This window comes from Callorhinus ursinus, unplaced genomic scaffold (assembly GCF_003265705.2).
Source record: "Callorhinus ursinus isolate GAN/ISIS: 27379988/994484 unplaced genomic scaffold, GSC_fseal_2.0 scaffold7, whole genome shotgun sequence".
Classification (NCBI taxonomy): domain Eukaryota; kingdom Metazoa; phylum Chordata; class Mammalia; order Carnivora; family Otariidae; genus Callorhinus; species Callorhinus ursinus.
In genome coordinates, this window is record NW_027397069.1 from 65,073,059 (window position 1) to 65,095,866 (window position 22,808).

At 40.6% G+C, this 22,808-nt stretch overlaps 1 protein-coding gene across 2 annotated transcripts in view; it reads right to left on the reverse strand.

Moving 5' to 3' along the window:
* FRY (FRY microtubule binding protein) overlaps nt 1-22,808 on the reverse strand; it is a 447,132-nt gene that overhangs the window by 290,762 nt on the left and 133,562 nt on the right. The window contains exons 3-4 of one of the 2 annotated variants that reach the window (XM_073894717.1): nt 8,116-8,233; nt 4,129-4,212 (exon numbers count right to left, since the gene is read on the reverse strand). The exons of the other annotated variant lie outside the window; for it this stretch is intronic. Coding sequence (XP_073750818.1) covers nt 4,129-4,212; nt 8,116-8,129 — 98 coding nt within the window. The 5' untranslated portion in view covers nt 8,130-8,233. The remainder of the gene's footprint in view (nt 1-4,128; nt 4,213-8,115; nt 8,234-22,808) is intronic. 2 annotated transcript variants of the gene reach the window in all.

A 22,808-nucleotide genomic window follows, 5' to 3' on the forward strand; every position in this document is an offset into this window, starting at 1 on the left:
AATAAATAAATAAATAAATAAATAAATAAATAAATAAATAAATAAATGGAAGAGTTGGGTCTAATAGGCTGCGAATCACTAGTTCTAGTTTCTTAAAGAAATTTAAAGACAAAATTCCCAACAGTAGGAGGTGAAATTCCTCTTTTGAGTTGTTTCCCTTTTATCTTTGCAGGCCATGAAGGAGCTCCCTATGGTCAGCTGTGCTCCCACATCATTCATCCCATTTTTCACAGATCCCATTCGCTCTCTGAGTTCTTCCTGCAGTGAGTGGCACCAGTGTGGATTTAAGAAAGAGAAGAAAGGCAGACACATAGAAGGAGAGAAAATTTTAAACTGTTACACCGAAGAAATCCTTACAGTCATCCTGAGAGGAATGAAAAATTCAGTCAAGAAGAGGAGTCAGAAAGTAAGAAGATATAATAATTTATACCATCAAGACATATTTGTTAAAAAATCGGAACCCAAAGAGAGATAAAATAGACCCCTGCCCTTAAGTGTTTATAACAGAACTAAATATGCAAACACTGTATGTGGTTTCTTGCCTGCTAGGAATACCCTGACACTAAACACACTGAATTTCACAGAGAAAGTATGTACGTTTCACGTAATTTCCAGGGGATTTCTGCTGGGGGGCTGCCAGGCAGATGGTTCAATTAGAGAAGTGATACAGACTGAAACACAGAGATGGAGGAAGGACAAGGCATAAGCAGCAAAAGCACTGATTCACTGAGCGCAAAAGGCGACGGGGGGAATAGTCACACGAAGGTTATAACCAAGCTGACCGATTTTACATTGGTATCAAAATTAGAGACACATAAACATATATTCAGTAAATAACTATAATACAGATTCATTTGGGGCAGTTCTGCAATTTTACATTTAAAGAAATTTTACAGTAAGTACAAATAAGATCCTATGCATTCTAAACAGAAAATTCTTTGTTTTAACAAATGACCTACCTGTTGATTACTTAGGGGTACGTGATTCTGGATTTTTGGATTAATATTTGATGTTCGCATGGGAAAGTTTGGGCAGGAACTGAGTCATACTGAAATTCATGGCACTTCAATAGGGCTAAATAAAATCACATTGGTTAGGCTATAAAATCTGGCAAATTAATAATTGGAACAAAAGCTACAGCTCAAAAATTATTTTATTGGGAAAAAGAAAAATGCTAATTCACAAAAATATTTTTTTTAATATATTACTGGCTAAACACACATTTTGTACACAAACCTAACCCTGACTATTTTTGGAGTAGAAAATGATGTCTTTTTGGAGAGACAAACAATTTTGACTTTTCCTTTTTTTCAAAGGTTTGTCTAAGTCTAAGAAAGCTGATCGTTCTTAATGGGTTGTCATTTTTGAATCTTTCTTACTGCAATGATTTGGGCTGTTTCTAAGATCGAGAGCATCCTGGGCCACTGTCCATTTCTGAAGCGACACTTGCTGCCAGGTGGCGTCCCTCAGCAAGCTTAATCTATGCAACTAGGCCACTCCGTACTTGCCCCGCCGTGACACTTGCTGATGTTCAGGCGACAAGATTTGATTTACTGTGTTCTTACGGTGTTCTTATAACTCAACTATGTAACTCACATTCTAGAATATTCTGGGAAACAAAGCAACCTACAGGGGAGTGCTTTTGTCATGCACAAATAAGGCAATCTTCAAGGCCAGGAAGCATTTTTCCCCCTGGCCTCTGCTCTTAAAAGAATGTATTTTACATGATTAAGAATTTATCTCAAAATGCCCTCATATACTAGGTGGAATGAGGATGTCAGCATAGCCTCGGGAGTAGAGATTCTCCCATTAAACGCTATCTTAGAGACAAGTGAGAAAGCTCACTAGGATTGGTTTTTCAATGGTATGCTTCTTCCCTCTTTCCAAAGGAAACATAAAACTCACAAAATACCTGTCAGGAAGCAAAATACAATCTGGATATTTTAAAAAGAATCTAAAAGTAATTCTTTATCAGAAAATGGCCTCATCTATTTATTAAAAGCTGCATTATAAGAGATAATTACAATAACACCTGGTAGGAGATAACGTATTCTGGTTTAATGAGGGCATGACCATATATTATCTTGTTCAAGATTCACAGCCTTTAAATGTTTTAAACAGAAGAAAGAATTAAATTTATTTTTCAAACTAGGGAACTGTGGCTCTGAAAAGCCAGGTCCTCCTTTGGAATAGTGGTAGAAAGAAGCCACGAAGGTGAAAATCAATTTCATGTATTTGAAGGGCTGGTGACTTCCCACTAGGACTGCTCGCCTGGGACACGCTCCCATCAGCTTGCCCACAGGGATGCAAGGGGCTCCAAGTACAGACCCAGGGGAGCACACATCTCCTGGGAGGCGTGGTGGTGGCAATGCCCCAGAGGATAGAGTCTGGAGTCCTACACCTGACTGAATCCTGCTGTCATATTCTAGCCACATGACTGGGAAAATCACTAAACTCCCTGTGCCTCAGTTTTCTGTAAAGTGGGATACCAATAATAACATCTATCTCAGTGGATCACTACAAGGATTATATTAATACATGGTTAAAACTCGAAAATCCCATCCATCCCTATTACTCCTTTTTGCAAGGACTGGAAAGATCTCTCATCACCAAATACCCTTCTAATATAAAAAAATAAACCAACTCAGGATGCTCAATGACAGAGCCAAAACAGGAAACAGGATCTGATTATCAATGTTGTTAAAAAGGTATGGGCATTCGCCCAGATCACATGATTTTATACTGCTTCGTGCATTTATGTTCTAGACGCGAGCTGAGACTCGCAGGCAAGGACAGATAGGTCCTCACCCAAGAAACAGGTCCGGACCAGAGAACAAGCCTGCAGAGGGAGGGTCCCCTCCTGGGGGGGATGCCTGCTTGTCTTTACATTTTCTGCAGCCCTTGGCTATCTGATCTAATTATTACATTATCTGCTTGGGTAGAGGTTTTTTTTTTTTTTTTAAAGAAAACAAAACAAAACTCATTTGTTCTCCTGTGATTTCTTCATAATGTAATGCCCTTTTAAAAAGGTCACAAAAGGTTGCAGACTCCAGCTTTTGGGAATAATTCCCAAGACTGACTTTCTCATCATACATGATGAGAAAAAAAATCACTTCTAATTCATCTTTTGCAATTTTCTGTGTTTTTTATTTTATTTTTTTAAAGATTTTATTTATTTATTCATGAGAGACAGAGAGAGAGAGAGAGAGGCAGAGGGAGAAGCAGGCTCCCAAGGAGCAGGGAGCCCGATGTGGGACCCGATCCCTGGACCCAGGGATCATGACCTGAGCTGTAGGCAGACGCTTAACCATCTGAGCCACCCAGGTACCCTTCTGTGTGTTTTTTAAATACTGAAACCTTCCATATACCATTAAGTGGTTGAAACATCGGTGACCTCTATACAGAGATTATATGAATAAATAAGATACAGCTTTTAACTTGTGAAGTCTATATTGTCCTTAGTGGCAGTAGTTTGTAAAGATACAGGCAGTTACTTCTAGAGAAGTGTGATAATTAAGGTCTAGCGCTAATAAAGCATATATGAACATGCATTCCCCCCCATTGTAGCTCACGTCACTACAATAGACAATAAGCATGTATTTAGAGATGCCGTGTTCTAAGCGTACACACTACATCCAACGGGAGAGAGCTCTTCATTGGCAAGAGCTCTCTTTTGAAAGTTAGTTGTATTCTCTTAGGCACCCGGTAGGCCTGGACACAAAATCTCCTGCACTTTCCCAGCGCCTCGGCCCACTTCCCAATCTGGCAGCCTTCAGCTCTGACATGTATTGACAGTCCATTTGTTTGACTCAGGATAGAACAACCAGGGACATGGTCCAGGTCCTGAGAGCCACGTTTCACATGGGCCTTGGCAATGAAGAATCCCACCACTACAGCTTGGACCCTGAACCTCAGCATTCAGACTTTCACTCCTGTCTCAATGGTGCCAAACCATACTGCTGAGGCTGGTTGGGCAGGAAGACACTTCACTTCCCCACCAAAATAAACCGCGCCACAGGATCTTGGTGAAGGAGGTGCAAAGCATGCCAGAGGCAGCCCAGGCACCTTTCCTCACCCCCTCCCCCAACCTCAACTGCCCTGATAAAAAAGAGCCTTCCCCAGGCAAACCTGTGGCTCACACCTTTCGAAGAGTTGGATTCCTCAAGATCGCTCCATGCTTCTGACTTTCCCAGGGATGAGGAGCTCCGCATTCTGGAATTCACAACACAGGGGTTGCACAGATTTCAATCCACATCAATCCCCAGGGGGGTGGGGGTGGGGGAAGGGACAGAGGAAACAGCCCCAGGGAGCTTCTCTTCTCCCCAGCTGTGGCAGTGACACCTAGTGGCAGCCAGTAATAAAACCCCCAGGAGGAGAGAGATGGTTGTTGGATGCCATTGCCCTGCTGAAGATCATCCAGTTTGGGGCGCCTGGGTGGCTCAGTCGATTGAGTAACTGCCTTCGGCTCGGGTCATGGTCCCGGTGTCCTCGGATCGGGCGCTGCATCGGGCCCCGCATTGGACCCCTGCTCTGCGGGGAGCCCGCTTCTCCCTCTCCTCCCCGATTGTACTCTCTCACTGTCTCTCCTCTCTCTCAAATAAATAGGTAAGATCTTTAAAAAAAAAAAAAAGATCATCCAGCTTGTAAGTAGTGGAGGTGGAGTTCAAAGTCCCAATCTGTGAATCTGTGCTTATTCCAAGTCTTTATCTTTGCAATGCATTTTTGTATTCTTATATCATATACATCTAACGATAGTCCTGTGGGGTGATGGTGGTTTCATGATACAGCTATGTTTTCATGAAAAAAAAAATCTCCTTATTTATATCACTCTCTTTTTCCAAAAGATGATGTTGTAGGCAGAATTTCTAAAATTTCCCCTCAAATCTGTCTGTTATAAACCCCAGAACCCATGAATTTGATGGGCTGTCACACTCCCAGGACCATGTTATGTGATGTCATGTTAGATGGCACAAAGGAACATAGGGAGATTATCCAAGTGGGCCTAATCTAATCACACGAGCCCCGTGAAGTAGAGAGCCTCCTCAGGCTGGTTGCAGAAGATTGGAAGCACAAGGTGCTTCAGTGAGGCATTGCGGGCTTGGAGATAGAAGGCGCCGTGTGAAAAGAAAAAGCCCACAAGGACATGGGGATCTCAGTTTTACAACTGAGAGGACCTGGATTCTTTCAACAACCTGAATGAGCCTGAAAATGGATTTGTCCCAGGTGCCTCCAGGACAGAGTCCAGCTCAGCCAAAACCTTGATTTTGGCCTATGAGACTGAGCAGAGATCAAGCATTGACCCATGCCTGACTCCTCACCCAAAGCAACTGTGAGATAATAAGTAGATGTTTTCAATTGTGAAGTTGGGGGTGCCTGGGGGGTGCAGCTGGTTGAGCGTTGGACTCTTGGTTTGGCTCAGGTTGTGATCTCAGGGTCATAAGATCAAGCCCCGTGTTGGGCTCTGTGCTCAGCGGGAGCCTGCTTGGGACTCTCTCTCCCTCTCCGCCCGTCCCTTCCCCATGTTCCCACATGGCCAGGAGCTCTCTCTCAAATAAATAAATCTTTAAAAAATAAATAAAAAATAAATTGCTAAGTTGGTGGCAACTTGTCATACAATAATAGGAAACTAATACAGATGATTATAAAATTTTGGGGTTCTCCCACAGTGGAAACTCCAGAATTAGGACTCCATGCTCTCCCTTTTCTCTCTCTCTGTCTCTCTCTCACACACCCCCCACCATCTTCACCTGGTGCTAAGTTTTACTCTGAGCTATTTACCACACCTCCCTGCTCTCTGGTTATTCCGGTTCCCACTCACCCCCTTCACTCTCAGTATCATCTCTCTGGATTCTTAGTTGGTTTCCCTGCGAGTTTCGCCACCCTCTTCCCTAATGCTCGACAATGCTGCTAGATTCTGCTTCCCAGTATTGCAGTCCCAGACACTGTTCTCTAGAAGTATGCTGACAGAATGAAGTCCATGGTGGTGGGAGTAATCATCATCATCATCATCATAGGACAATGTAGTGACTTTTTTCATAAAGCTAAATATTTTACATTTGAGGAACTTTTATTCTTTTTTTGTAAGATGTTCTTTTTATTTTAGGAAATGATTATAACGATAGTAGGTTGCAGCCTAAATGGTCATGAATTCTTCCCTGTTTGTTGGTGCCTTCGCAAGGTGATTAGCAGCTCCTCCAAGAGGAGGAATCCATTTCTCCACCTCTTGAATCTGGGCTTGCCCGTGTGACTTGCTGTGGGCAAAGGGACTTGTGCGCTGGGGCTTTCTCTGTTGCTGCAAGAACCCTTGGACCACCACGTGAACATGCCTTGGCTGGCCACTTGGGATTAGAGACCAGGTGGAGAGAGGCCCTCCCTGTCCCAGCTGCCCACACCCCAAGGCCCAACGCTGTGAATGAGAGCATCCTGGCCCATCCAGCCCCAGGCAAGCAGGTCCAGACAAGAGGAGCCACAGAAGCATGACAATAATAAACGTGTGCCGTCGTAAGCCCCTGAATTCGGGGGTGTTTCTAAGGCAGCAAACTGATACAATAGCAAACACTGGTTTGAAGTAGTTTTAAATATATATGTTCTTACTTAGAAAACTAAAAAGTAAATAACCTCTTTGTAAATGCTTTTAATTTTCTAAACATTTAACTGGTCCAAGAAATTTGTAAAACCTCAGAACACAGCTCCCAATAGGTCTTTCTTTGTCTTGCTCAAAAGGCCATGAAAACTGCTCTGCCAAAAAAGCTTTGGATGCCTATTTATAGAGAGAGATTTTTCTGCTTGATAAATGATATCAGGCTGGGGAAGGAGAGCGGAGGAGGAGCAGAAGTTGAGTGGATACAGCTGCACCCGCGAGGGGTGGCAACCATGGCTGGAGGACAAGGACTGAGGTGACAGGTATGCTGTCAGGAGCGCAGGGAGCTGCAGAGAAGCCTAGTTAACCCAGACCTGGGTTTCTTGTTGTTCTCTGGGGAGAACGCCTGCTGGCAGACATAGCCCTTTGTTCTCTGACTTCTCTGGAATAATGCTCCGCTGTATCCCAGAGAGTCTACTCAACACTGCCCCGTCTCCCCACCACCACACTCAGCCCTCGCACACTCCCCTTCTAGTGAGGACAACTCTCAGTTCTGGACACTACCAAGCCAGAGACTGAGAGCCCTAAATGCCTATGGAGCAGCAGTGTTTTCCGCAGTGTAAGCCCCCAGGTCTGAAGCTGCCCCCGGAGGGAGGGCCCGTGTGACTGCCATCCCTGGTAGGCAGTTACTGTACGGCGAATGCAGAGCCAGCACAGTGTACATGGTGTAATCTCCGAAAAGAAATAACTTAGTTGCTTGCTTAACCATATTTCTCGATTTTCTTCTTTTTTTTTTTTAAGATTTTATTTTTTTGACAGAGACACAGCGAGAGAGGGAACACAAGCAGGGGGAGTGGGAGAGGGAGACCAGGCTTCCTGCCAAGCAGGGAGCCCGATGTGGGGCTCGATCCCAGGACCCTGGGATCATGACCTGAGCCGAAGGCAGACGCCCAGTGACTGAGCCACCCAGGGGCCCCTTCTCTTGATTTTCAATGGATCAATTTTTTTTCCCTAATTTGTCATTGTACCGAATTTGGACCAAATTTGAAACAAAAGACTGAATTGATAAAAACATGGCGAAGGACTTCTGCTTTGGGTAATATGGAGAATAGGTACATGGACTGCCCCTCGTCCTGGAAGCAAATGAAGTATCCTGGATAAATTATTTAAATTCTTGGACATAAAACCTAAGTGAGGGAACTCAGTGTTAAGCAGAACATCACAGTCAACTTTCTCTCTGGGGGCACTTGTTCACTGCATAAACTTTAGCTTTGATTTTTCATGACCATGCAGGGGGCAGGCAAAAAGCCCAGAGATTGCCCCCGTATGTGGAGGAGTCTAATACGAGCTCCTCTCCAACATAGAGCTGAGACTGCAGACTGTGTACTCATTGTATGTGAATGGAAAATGACACCCACCCCCACACCAACAGGGGGATGCCAAAATATATATATATATACACATATATATAATGCTTGCAAATCTAGGCACTAAGCAGAGAAGAAAAAAATCACTGCAAAAAAATTTTGACTCACATGCTAGTCCTCATGTTAGTCTGGAGCTGAATTTCACACTGCTTAGGTAGTCCAAAATATTTCAGCCAAAAATTTGATTTTGAGGGATCCTTGAGTGGTAGTGGTCTCAGGTAGTGTTCTGGGAAAAATAAATGCCATCTGAATGTCTTCTTTGGAAAAATGTCTATTCAGGTCCTCTGTCCATTTTTAAATCAGATTATTTGGGGTTTTGGTGTTGAGTTGTATAACTTCTTTATATATTTATATATATATTTATACTTTTATATTTATATATTTTTATATATTTTGGATATTAACCCCAACATCACTAATCATCACGGAGATAAAAATCAAAACCACAGTGAGATATCACCTCACACCTGTCAGAATGGCTAGTATCAAAAAGACAAGAAATAACACGTATTGGCAAGGACGTGGAGGAAACAGGACTCTCATGAACTGTTGGTGGGAATATAAATTAGCATAACCACTGTGGAAAACAGTATGGAGGTTTCTAAAAAAATTAAAAAATAGAATTATATGATCCAGTAATTCTACTCCTGGGTATTTACCCAAAGAAAATAAAAACACTAATTTGAAAAGATATGTGCACCCCTGTGTTTATTGCAGCATTATTTACAATAGCCAAGATATGGAAGCAGCCCAAGTGTCCACTGATACGTGAATGGATAAAGAAGGTGAGGTCTATATACAATGGAATATTACTTAGACACAAAAAAGAATGAGATCTTGTCATTTGTGACAACATGGATGGACCCAGGGGGTATTATGCCAAGTGAAATAAGACAAAGACAAATAACATATGATTTCACTTATATGTAGAATCTAGAAAACAAAAACAAACAGAAACAGACTCATAAATACAGAGAACAAATTGGTGATTGCCATAGATGGGTGTGAGGGGGATGGGCAAAATAGGTGAAGGGGATTAAGAGATACAAACTTCCAGCTGTAAAATAAATAAGTCACGGAGATGAAAAGTACAGCACAGGGAATATAGTCAATAATACCGTAATAATGCTGTATAGTGACGATGGTGACTGCACTTTGGTGAGACTGCATAATGTATAGGATTGTCAAACCACTATGTTGTACACCTGAAACTAATATAACATCCTATGTCCACTCTACTTCAATAATAAAAACTGAAAAAAAAAAAAAAAGAAAGAAGTGTCAAACCTCTCTGAAGTAATGCAACTTTGTCTTGGGTTCAAGGAATTGTCACACATAAAATTCCAAGGAAAATAAGTAGTTTACAGTAAAAAAAACTAAAGAGTTAACTAGCTAAATATACAAGGAAACAAGGCATCATAAAGAAAAATTAACAGAAACAACAGACAGCAAAAATAGACTCCCAAGGATTTCAGATAATGGAATTAGTAAATATAGACGTCAAAATAACTATATTTACTATGTTTTTTTTTAAAGATTTCATTTATTTATTTGAGAGAAAGAGTGAGAGAGGGATTGAATGAGTGGGGGGAGGGGCAGAGGGAAAGGGAGTAGCAGACTCCCCACTGAGCAGGGAGCCCGATGATGCAGGGCTCAATCTCAGGATCCTGAGATCATGACCTGAACTGAAGGCAGATGCTTAACGGACTGAGCCACCCAGGTGCCCTATATTTACTCTGTTTAAATAAGTATAAGTTTGAAAATTTGTTCAGGGAACAAAAAATATTAAAAGGTTTCAAATAGATTAGGCAGAGAAACAAATACACTTTATAAATTAAAAATTTAATAATTGAAGTTAGAAATGAACAGATTTAACAATATTTAACACTTGAATTTAACAAATTCAACATAGCCAGAAGAATTGGTGAACTGAAAGAAGTATCTGAAGAAATTATGCAGAATGTAGTACAAACAGAAGAGAAAGGAACTATGAAAGATTAAGAAGGGTGCCTGGATGGCCTAGTCAGGTAAGCGTCTGCCTTTGGCTTGGGTCATGATCCCAGGGTCCTGGGATCGAGTCCTGCATCGGTCTCCCCGTACAGTGGGAAGCGTGCTTCTCCTTCTCTCTCTCTCTCTCTCTGCCTGTTGCTCCCCCTCCTTGTGCTCTTTCTCTGTCTGTGTGTCAAATAAATAAATAAAATCCTTAAAAAAAAGAGATTAAGAATGAGAAATTCTAACATATATCTAATTCTAGTTCCAGAAGAGTAGGATTAATATTTTTGACTTATTACTGGAGAATTTCCCCAACTGTGCCTGTCAATTAAATTGAATTATAAGCAGGAGAAATTCATGCCATGAAAAATATAGAAAAGGAGGACTAACTCTCAGTGTAGTATAGATGGAATTACAAGATCATTTCTAAGTGTGGTAGGAGAAGGACCAAGTAGAAATACTGTATTTTGGAGGTTCATGCATGGCTAGACGTCTTTGCCAAAGAGTATTCATAGTGAGAAAAACAAGAAAAGTGGTTGAAGAATTGGGCCAGACAGACATTCTTAAATTTGAAAGTTACAAAAATGTAAATCTCATATCAACTCTTAAAACTTTTCCTTAAGATTTATCCTGAGAATAACAATAAAAATAACATATTATTGAATGGTTACTGCATGCTTGAGCTTTGTGAGTATGATCTGATTTAATCTTCACAATCCCAAGAGGTAGGTCAGTCATCAGCTGGATGTAATAGCCTCAAGATATGATGAGGCTTTGAGAGGTCAAGTACTTTGTCCAGGCCACATGTTTAGTAATCGGTAGGACTGAGATTCAAACTCAGGTCTCCTGATTCCAGAGCTCGACTGCCTTAGAGAAACAGAAAAAAACAAATGATTTTTGAGAAGAGTAGAATCAAAGCTGGATTTGGAGTCAAAGAATTTGGTTGAACTCAGAGCTCCCATTTATAACTGTGTTTCTTTGTAAAACTACATAACCTCTCAGAGTCTTGGTTTTTTTCCATTTGTAAATTGGGAATAGTGATATTACCTGATTCTGATTCTGATTTTGATAATTAAATAAGGCACTGCACACGCATGTGTAGTGTGCTATACAAATCTTCTGTAATTTACACTGCTCCATTACAGTGGCAGACCTATTTGCTTTAACCAATAATATTCTGGATATCCTAGAAGTAATGGTAATCTAACCCAGATGCAGAAAATTCAAGGTAAAAACTATTAGCCAAATGATACAGGTTTGGCTAATAGTTTTGTGGAAAATTATTTTTTGCTTGGAGCTAAGTCTGAGATTATACCCTTCTTTCCCATAAACTCTAGGGGCTGGGAAAAATCAGTAAAAATAGGCAATAATTAAGGTGCAAACAGAATGCCACAGAGAGAGGGTAATTACATTCCAGAATTTACTTTATCGTATTAGGTAGTTTCCACATCATCTATTTACCACTGTCCAGGTAATGAACCTAAGAGAAAGTATTTCCTTCTTGTGACAAGCATATTAAACATCTCTATAGAAAAGAGCACAACTCATGGGAAAATAATTGAAATCACAGCATAGAAATCACAGAATTTAAATGGACATATTTTATTATTATTTTTGAAATAAATATAGTCTAGCTCAGAGAAGACGACTCATATGTGAATGGAGATATAGATTTTAGAATGGTTCAGCACCTCCCCAGATGTTATCTCTTTGGGACACCATCACCTTTGCCCACCCAGACTTAATCTCTGAGAAATCAAAATTGTGGCCTTTCTTTTCTCTTATAGTTTTAATTCTAATTGGATACAGTCCAATGCATTGTTTTCCTTCCTTTGGCACCTATGTTGGAAGAGAAAAAATATGTTCACATGCTTATACCCAGATTTTCTGAAGTTATGACCCATATGCTGTTTCATGTTCTATTTTGGCCAAATCATCTCTCCCATGACATGCTGTTGTAGGCTTTATACCCTTCATAATCAAAGATGCAATGGGCTGGAAAAGGGGCTTCCGAGTGATCCTGCTTCAGAGTATATGGCCTTTTAGCTACTGTGTTCAGTAAAAAGGCATAGGGTCCCACAATGGTTGGCAGAATTATTTTGAATTGTTTAATATTTTAAGCAAACAAAGACTGTATCAATGAGATAAACACAAATAAGTCTTCAAAACATCTTTAAGTCACTTGTAAACTCTAAAGAGATGTAAATAAGCATCCATAAAGTCCAATAACTTTTACAATTAGAGGTGAGCCTTCTTTTTTGGGAAACTGTTTCTCTTAGAATTGCAGGGCTTTTCTGGGTCCATGACCTATTTACCTTTGGATTCCCAGGACCAAGCATAGCGCCTCATGTATTTGTTGAATTTTTATGGGGTGAATGAATAAATATACCAGGACAAGAAATGGCAAAGTGATTAACTGATAAGATGAAAAGTGAGATTTTTTTTTTTTTTACTGTGATATCAAATATTTATGTGGTGTAGGAAGACACCAGGTTGGAGGGTTGAGGGTCAGGGAGAAGTGGGGGAGATTAGAAAGGTAAGAGATGGACAATTAACAAACAGATCTGCTGTTCAAAGGCTCTTCCCCTTACATGGAACCCATTACAAATCCCAAACTGGCATCTGTCTGTTACCACCATGGGAGTAAAGGCAGAGAGATATTCAAGCAGAAGTCACACCAGGGAGCAGCTATGGAACCAGGGTGGCTGGAAGATGGCAGGAAAGGGGACTCCAAGGAAGGATTTGGAGCTTCATGTAGAGAGTCTGAAATGCCACTGAAACAGTTTTAGATTTTGTATTTCTGCAGGCAGTGGAGAGCCAACAGTGTTGTTTATAGGATAATGGGTATGCATTGCTCCACAACACTTGAGGGTCAAGTAATACCAAACTTCTTTAGGGTCAAGTGATACCAAACTTCTTTCTCCCACTAAATCAGAGCCCATCCCAGCACTGTTCCCACAGTTACTTACTAGTCTCTGGTGTTCCCTCCTCTTCCCTTGGATCATTTGAGAATTCCCTGAGGCACTGACAGCTCCAACAAGAGGTTTGCCAGATTTCTTGTTCCTGAGAAGCGTTAAGGCCTCACCACTAAGGCTTTTTTCTTTTTTAAGTGAAGTAAAATTCACACACATAAAATAAACCATTTCCAAGTGAAAAAATCCCACGAAGTCTTCTGCCCCCATTGCTGCCCTACATGTTGCTGTTGGGCTCGGAGCCTCTTTGCTGTCTGACATTGCTCCTCCATGTGGAGGTCAAGTCTCTCCTGCTCCCCTGTCTGCCTCAAATGGTGGAAAATTGGGAAGTGAATTTCTCCCCAGGGACTCCACCCCCTTTGCCTGATCTCCGATTCCCCTTGCTCAGACTCCTGAGGTTGAAGTGCCAGTGCCTATCTTTAAGGGGGCTCAATTCCTCTAAGGCTCTGCCTCACCAGATGGATTCAAGCGCCACCTTGGACATCCACCTCTCCCAGAACCTGCACTTCTGTTTCCTTCCTGCCCAAGGGAATCAACCTCACCGCTGTGCATTTATTTTCACCCTACTCTCCACCCAGACCAAACGATTAATTCCATTTCTTTCTGACAGCTCATTAGAAAGAAAGAAAGTCCAGCCTTTAGGACCTCCCCCCCACAACCCTCCAAAAAACCCCACCCTATTTTTAATCTTAGAAAGGGTAGGCAGCTGTTCTCAGTAAATCTTAACTCTTCCTCCTGAATTAATTCATCCTCCTCATCCCATGAAAAGGACAGACAGTAAGGCACCTTGTCATATTAGAAACAGAAACATGTATGGAAGCCTCAGTTGTTCAAGTCTTGGCTGAGACTTTGCTCTATCAGTTGTATGTAAACATTTCAGACCATTTCTGGAGAACATTTTGATAGGGATAGAATATAGAGAACATGGGTGTTTGAAAGGGATAATGGAAACTTCATTAGAGGAAAGAGTGCACAGTGGGAAGATGGTGACCTCAACTTGCCGTGGCGAGGTACGGAGTGGGTACAATTGGCAGTTCCCCTACATGGAAAGCTGACACTCTGTTAAATGGCTGGGGTAAAATAACGGAGGTTATAGCACTCGGCATATTTTATACACCCCATACACTCTGTGGAAAGGTAAAAGGAGCCTCAGTGGTTTATTCCAGCACACTATACCAAGCATCTCCTTTTTACATTTCTGATCATAAGGCTGAGAGAAAAACCAAACATTTAAATGAAGTGTTCAGTTTCTTATTTTGCAGATGACATCTCATATTACATCTTCTAATTCACCTGATTTTGCATGCTCCCCCAGGAACTATCAGCCTGAATCTAGAGACCGACATTAATTTCTTAGTTACAGGTACACTGAAACGTCTGTGAAGTCTTTCCTGCATTTGGGACCATTAGGACCGTTTCTGGGAATATTGGATCCTTTCCACCATCAAAAATTACTTGTGCAATTATTCAAAACTTAGCACTGTACCAATCAGCATACAGAAAAAAATCAGACTTGGAGCTTTCAAGAGACACTTCATACAGTCATGGAGAAAATGTTCCCTTCCCCAGGGGATAGATTAGTAGGTACCTGGCAGGGCAGGTAACTTCTGAGTCTGCCTTGGGAACGTAGCCCAGAAGAGACTTGAAGGCATTCTCTAAATTCAATACCTGTTTGTTCAGGTGCCCTCTTTAACCACCTGCATCCCACCTGGCCTTAATGATCATTTCTAATAACTAAAAGAGCACAAATCAGCCCTTTGTCTCCATTCAGTAATGGCTGAGCCCTCCTACTCTTCCTCCCAAACATTCTTCTATGTTTGTTATCTTGCAACATTGTTTCAGGGTTAGAACATTTTGAGTGAGGTCAAAGGTGAAGAAAGAATCCACATCTTAAAAAACCTTTTGTGTAGATGGGCTAAAATCTAGCATATGATTAGTTCATTCTATTATTCTTAAGTTCACTTTTTAAAAAAGTATGATCTTTGTTCTTTACCCTGCGGCACAGTGTCTTTTATCTAAACACTACATAGCCAGGTCTCAGTTCCATTAAATCATTTGATCACCTTGTGCAGTGATATTTCTTTTGCTAATTTCTTATTATATCCTAAATAGATGATACATAGTTACATGTACTAGTACAAAATTCCTTTTTTTTTTTAAAGATTTTATTTATTTATTTGAGAGAGAATGAGAGACAGAGAACATGAGAGGGAAGAGGGTCAGAGAGAGAAGCAGACTCCCTGCTGAGCAGGGAGCCCGACGAGGGACTCGATCCTGGGACTCCGGGATCATGACCCGAGCCGAAGGCAGTCGCTTAACCAACTGAGCCACCCAGGCGCCCCAAAATTCCTTTTATTTCCACTGAGGACAGGTACATAGTAAGGGCTTTCTTGGTCATGTTGAGTTATAAGCAGGTTTTAGTATATTTGACAGTCTGTAATGTCTAAAATTTGTTATTTCAATGAGAGCTAAAAAAAAAAAAAAAAAAAAACCCAAAAAACAAAAACATCCCTTTTCTTTCTTTGGGAAAAAAAAGTAATAAAGAGTCTGACTTTGGGTATCAGAAAGCTAAATACTGATTCGTTCTTTCACTTTGTATTTCTGCTGCAACAAACAATAACCTAGAAATAAACATGCCCTTGCAGAATAGGGAAAGGTTGAACATCAGGAAATGCAAAAGAAAAAAACACCTTAATAAAGACGATCCTTGTTACGTATGCATTGTGACTTGCAGATTGCTTCTTTCCACTTGTCTACTTCCACATATACTGGGTATCTACCAAATGCTAGGCACTGGGTTTTGCGCCAGGGACTCAAAACGTGGTTTATGTCCTCATTGGGTCATAGCCTAAACCTGTACTATCCAATATAGTAGCCACTAGTCCCATGTGGCTATTGAGCACTTGAGCTGTATTGTATAAAACATGCATCAGATTTCAAAGACTTAGTCCAAAAAGAGAATATAAAATATCTCAATTATAATTTCCACATTGATTACCATTAAAATGGTAACATACTGGATATGTTGGATTAAACAGAAAATACCAAGATCAACTCGCCTGTTTATCTTTTTTTATTGTGGCTATTAAATATTTTTAACTTACACATGTGGTTCGGGTAACAGGGTAAGTGTAGTGATAGAGGGAGCCACAAGGGAGCTGAGGGAGGAGTTCCCGTCTCAACCTGTGTGGGGCAGGGAAGGGAGTGTGGCGTGTTGGTATTAATAAACACTTCCTAGATGGGGTGACATATTAGCTTCATCTGGAAGAATGGCTACAAGTAGCTGAGAGAAGGGAATGAGGAGAAGGAAGGCATTCCAGTTAGGGTAATGCATGTTATAGCTATAGCTCAGTAATACGTGTTCAATATCTGAAAGCTTCTACAGACACTGAGGGGAGATGCGGCATGGAGAATGGAGAGAACTGGAAGTAACTGGAGTCACTGGAATAAAAATTAGGGGGGAAGAGGTGGCAAAAGAAGAGACTGGAGAGAGGGAGGAAACAGACCCTGGCCAAGAGGGAGTTTAGGTTTTATCCTCTAGGTGGTAGATATATGTGAAGGGTTTTAAGAAGGTGACTAAGATTTTCACACCAGGGAACACAGCTGGTAACGGATGAATTAAGGGGGACAAAACTGCAGGCAGGGATGAGTTAAAAACTTGCAAAAGATCAGATGAGAAATGATGAGGACCTAAACCAGTTCAGTGATGGTAGGGGGTACAGAGTCAGTGAATATTTAGGAGGTAACGGGAAGCCATTGGTTAGATTTGGTGGGGGAAGGGAGAAAGATGATTCAAGAACTATTCCCTGATTTGGAGTTTGGATGATGCGGTGAACAGTGATGCCACCAACTGAGAGAGAGGACCAGGAGACATACCAGCATGGATGGGAAGTTGGGCTCACTTTCGAGCATGTTGGCTTTGAGAAAATAGGACTCTGAGGATCTGTGCCTTGCAGGCAATTGGATGAACAGGATTGGAACTGTGTAGACATCTGTGCTGGGGCTCTAGGTCAGGGATCCATTTGTGACAAAGAATGGGACAGGATCAGATCCAACTTGCTTATCACTTACAAAAGAAGAGTCAGAATTCATGTACATTATTTTACATCATAAAACAATTCTCGAGATCTCTTCGTTCCAGAAGAACCCTCAAGGTTTACCAATACACCAAACCCTGAAAACTGCTGCCACAGGAAAACAGGGGGCCCAGGGAGGGTTTTCCCATTTAGGTATTTTTAATAATGGCAGTAGGCGTATGCTCATGGGCATGGGGAAGAAATAGAAAGTGACATGGCGAAGATGCAGAAGAACAGGAGGATGTCTGGGAAGCCAAGTCCTGACTGATGTGGGGGGAAGAGGTAGAGGCCTAGGACGTGGGAAGGGGCACTTCCTGCTCTGAAATTAGGGAAAATAAGGTAAGCTGTGCTGCTTACCATCCCCACTAGGGTATGAAAAAATGCCACAGCGATAGGCATCAGAGAAATCTTAAAAATTTGGGGAGAGTTATAATTTGTGTGCATAAAAAGCTCTAATAATTAATTAAGTTAGACAGTACATTCTGTTGGTGAGATTATAGCAAAACAGATACTGTCATATGTTACTAGCAGGAGTGTGAATTAATACAGAACCCAGGGGAGGTTAATATGGCAGCTTCTATCCAAACTATAATTACATGTAATTCCACTTTTGGAAATTGGTTCTACACATACACTGGCTCATATTTGTTTATTCACTGGAGCAGTGTTTGTCATAGCAAAATGTTGGAAGCAACATAAATATCTACCGGTAGGGTAGTAGGCAATAATTAATCCTACATTTATCAGTGGAATACATATACCTTTAAGCAATGGCAAAGACCTCTCCCTACCCTGATTTGCAAAGATCTCCAAGATATATTAAGTGTGAAAAAGCAAGTTACAAAACCATCTTCATAAGATGCTACCTTTTGTGTAAAAGAGAAGTAAAATAATCTATATTTATATTGATTTGTATATGTATAAAGAAACCAATAATTGTGGTAATGTAAAGGGGTAAGGGAGGCAGGACTGACTGGATAGGGTATAGGGAAGGAAGGGAGGCTTTGCAATGTACAGTTTTTACATATTTTGTGTTTTATATCATGTGATGCATTTTATATTAAATAATTCATAGAGAAAAAGTAAGTTAAGCACTAAAGCAAAAAATCATGCATATCTGTGATAGGGAGCTACCACGGTGTGAGGTCACTTAAACTCCCTGTCCTATATAGACTAGCTTCAACCAAGGGCTATTACCAGACCATTGCCTGTTCTTTTCCACATTACTGTAATGCTTCTCCCCAACTATTTGCCTGAAGTTGCTCCATATTATTTTCTTATCCTTCATTACTATCTCAAAGAAAAGATGGGTACCATTTTCCCCAGAGAGTTTAAAGGGAAAACAGCTTAAAAAATAAAATGTTCTGAACCCATGTCCCAAATGATCCCCATGAGAAATAAAAACAGAGACATACAAAGATACTCATGTGGTGGCAGAGCAATCTCTTTGGGAAACAAGAATTTCAGAAGCAGATACATAAAAGCTTGATGAAGAAATAACACCAAAGAGGCACAAATCTGTGCATTCTGTCAGGAAGGCTGGAAGCCCAGAATGAACCAAAGTTAAGGGCACAAAGGAACAATCTGTTTGTTGAGCTAAGGATGTTTGCTTTAAGTTACATCCACAGCCAGCATCTGGAATGCTGCTTGCACTCATAAATACCCACAGAATGCAGGAGGGATGGAGTCAGGACTGTAGTCAGAGTACTGAATTTCCCCCAAGCAGTTTGTGTCTGTCCTTTCAGTCAGTGAGCCTTATTTTTAAGTTACAATAAACATGAGTTCAAGGGAGTAAAAGCCCAGTATAAGTAAGAGATAATAAGAGAACACCCAGACATTCTCAGTTCAAGTCTTCAGACTCAAATAAATCTTTAGGGAGCACCTGAAAAAATGTCAATGTGATCACAAAACTGCTGTTCTTAGTCTTGGAGAAAGAACAACAAAGGGAAGAAGTAGTCAACTTCGAAGAAAGAGGAAAAGTACAGTTTAGAAACTGTGAAACTATCACATGGATTTTCTTTTATGTCCAAATTCCAGAGCAAGGTATAAAACAAGCAGTTTTTAAGTACTTAAAAAGAAATTAGTAATCATTCAGGAACCAATAGCTATTTACTATATTGACTTCTTCTCCTATCACTGGATTAAAAACTCAAGAAAATATAGTTAGGGAGTTCACAAAAAGTACATTAAACTTTCATAGATAACCTAGAAATATATAGCCTGGTACCACACTTAAGGGGTTTCTGAATCTACAAATGAGTATCTGTTATGTGTCTTGCACAGAGAAGGTTCTCAGTAAATATTTATTGATTGAATGGTTAGCCTTTACCAATTTCCCCAGGCAATAAATTCTCTAATTATTTTTTATGTGTCTGTCACTCCCACTAGAATATCATAAAATCCTTCAGCTAGAGTCTTACTCATCTTTTGTCCTCAGGGCCTAACACTGTGCTTGAAACAGCATGGTGCTCAATTAGTGTTTCTGAAAAAAATTTTTTTTTAAGATTTTATTTATTTGACAGAGAGAGACACAGCGAGAGAGGGAACACAAGCAGGGGTAGTGGGAGAGGGAGAAGCAGGCTTCCCGCAGAGCAGGGAGCCCGACGCGGGGCTAGATCCCAGGTCTGAATATTTTTTTTAAAAAAACTCCAAATCCAGAATAGATATACCCAAAGCTCAGAAGGCGCCCAGTACTAAATTATTATTATTATTATTATTATTATTAATTTTTCTAAAAAATAACATGATAGTACTACCTTTCAAAAGGAAATACAATGTTGAGCTGGATGGATTAAGAGCCCATCTGTCATTCTGGCAGTGCTCAGACCACATCTGGAGGTGTTGTAGGCAAAGAGATTATCTTCTTTCCACAAAAATTTGGCATTTAATTGCCATTCTGTACCATACTTCCATCCAGATTTCTTTTTGTTTTTCCTCTTCAAAAACTTACAATCTCGACTTCTAGTTACACTCCCCAAACACTTCTCACATCTCCAGATTATTCCTGATAACTGCGTCCAAATGGCCAAATAGAGTAGGCCATTAAGAACATAAATATATTTGAGTAAACCAACTCAAAATATAATTGGTTGACCATTATATTTTTATCTGTAATTTTTATTACATCTTTACTAGTAAGTACAATGTCTTAAAGAGCAACTTTTTTTCATGGAGTCGTTTCCAAATGTAGCTAAATTCTTGGTATTTTCCTTATGATATCCATTTGAGAAAAGAGAAATAAATTTAAGTGCCATTTTTTGAAGAAAACAGATAGAGGATAGAGAAGTAGTGAGCATATTATCGTTGACTAACTAGAATATAAAGAAGAATGAAATTATTTAATACCGAAACAAATAAAGAATTATGTCAGAATATGGTTTATTAGTTAATAGTAAATTTAAGGATCAGGAGACTTGAGATTATGTTTTAGGAACATAATTTTTAAGTTCCTAAAGTTTCAAGTTAATAGACCAAGCCTCCTCCTGTATGGTCCCATGACACCTTCTTGACCTCTACTGGAGTAATGCTTACATGTTGTAATTATTCCTAGGGACTGTCTTCTTGTCCCTACTTTGCAATTTCAGTCCCAGCCTTGTGTAGGGCTTGGAACATGAGAGATGCTTAATGTTTGTTGAATGCATACATGAATGAATAGTTGGACCTAGAAACAGGTCAATGGCATGGTGGGAAGGTTAAAACATCAGTAATAGATACCCCTGGTAGTTAAACTAGATCAGGGAGGTTAAAAATTTCATGTCAGTATTGAACATTCATTGTACTGACATGGAACTTCATGTCAGTAAAGACATGAAGAAATTAATCCCAAGGAAACAAACTGGCTTCCAGTGAACAGAGGAACGGGTTACTCAATACCCAGTATAAGCTAATAAGGTGAAAACAGTGTCTATGGAAATCAAGTGGGCAAATGTGTCAGATTTTCGCCGCATTTGTACCTGTACTAATGGAAACAAAGTTAATATCTGCTACATTTGGAAAGACATCTTCTGTGTACAGGCTCTTTAGAGATGGAGAACTCACTAGGTTATGACACCCAATCTCCACAGAGCTCCAGATAAGGAAAACTGTAGTGTCTTACCCCATGTCAGTCATATGATGGCATTTTGAGGCAGACTAGCATACTGTTGTTTGGTCTGATGTCAGTTCAACTCTTCACTCGGACAGACTCCAAAAAAGCAGCCCCATTACATCTCCTGCTTGACAAGGGACTTTGAAGGCTCACCTTTCCCCCACCCTCTCAGGACTGATAGACTTCTACCTGAAGGTTTCCCTAAAACTTCCAGAATAATTTGTCAGGGTTATCCTATCATACTTTCCTTTCAACAGGTTCTTTATTTTCCATCAGAATGTTGTCCTCAGCTTAGGTGTATCCCACCAAACAATATAAAATGTATTTCAAATCATTTTATAACGGGGAAATATAAATATCCAGTTCTATTTCTTAAACGAAAGAAGTTGCAGTCATGGCCCGAAACTCAATACCATCCTTAGCGCTAGCAACAGGGAGCTGGCGGAGGCATGGTCGGTGGTCGTGGAGCCCTATGTGTAAATCACGCATTACGCAACTCCGGGGCGAGCTTGCTTGCGTGCCTGGGCGCCGGTGCGCGGTTCCGGGCGGGGGAGCTCAAGGAACGTGTTATCTCCACCAGTTTCACAACAACATACTCAATCAGGAAGCACTGTAAATTACTCAATGTTAGTCCTCAGTCTGGCTAAAAGCCCGCTGTATTCCTTATGTTTACTGGCCTTTAAGCAAACAAGTAGATCGTAGCAAAGCATTACAGGCTTTGGAACGCACAGGTGCAACCTGGCCCAGGGGGACAGAGTCCGAAGCCAGATTTCCTAAAAGGAAAAATGACTCTGTCAGAACAGAATGTTTCGGGTAAAACGACTTCACAAGGATTTCTAGTTTTATCCTTCCAGTAAGTGGTCAGGATTCATCTCCCTCAAAGTAACCTACAAAGTAAGTTACTTATAATTAAAAATTTGGCAGTGGTCTTGACTAAGGAGTGGATAAGGGCAAAAGAATCTTTGTTAAGAAAGAAATACAAAATAGCCATTATTAAGGAAAAGAATGCAAGCTTTTGAGGGCATTTGCTAAAAGCAATATATTCGCTTATTAAACAAATAATTTTACTTTATGGTTTTATGTGTCTTCTTTTAGAAAATACCTATGGTCACTTTGGGAAGTATTTTTTTTTAAGATTTTATTTATTAATTTGACAGAGAGAGAGACACAGCGAGAAAGGGAACACAAGCAGGGAGAGTGGGAGAGGGAGAAGCGGGCTTCCCGCCGAGCAGGGAGCCCGGATGCAGGGCTCGATCCCAGGACCGTGGACCATGACCTGAGCTGAAGGCAGATGCCCAACGACTGAGCCACCCAGGCGCCCTAGGAAGTATTCTTAACAAAAGAAGAAATGAAGGTTGTTTTATAATAAAATTGCTCCCCCAGTTTTTTATGCAGTATTATGCAACCCTGAGTTAATATTTTTATAAAAACTCTTGTCAGGGTCCTAAATACTTGGCATCTCATGTTACAGTTCTTAGCAATCACAGAATCTTACAGTTCGGAGGTTACGTAACTGGGCAAACTGAGACCTGGGGACTCATGTCTGGAGACAGGGGTCCTAATATGTGCTCACATCTGACACGGTCTTATGCATGGTCCCATGAGAATATTCGCACAGACAGGAAAGGATTACTGCAGGAAAATGGTCTCTGAGAATGAAGTCAGAACTTCTAG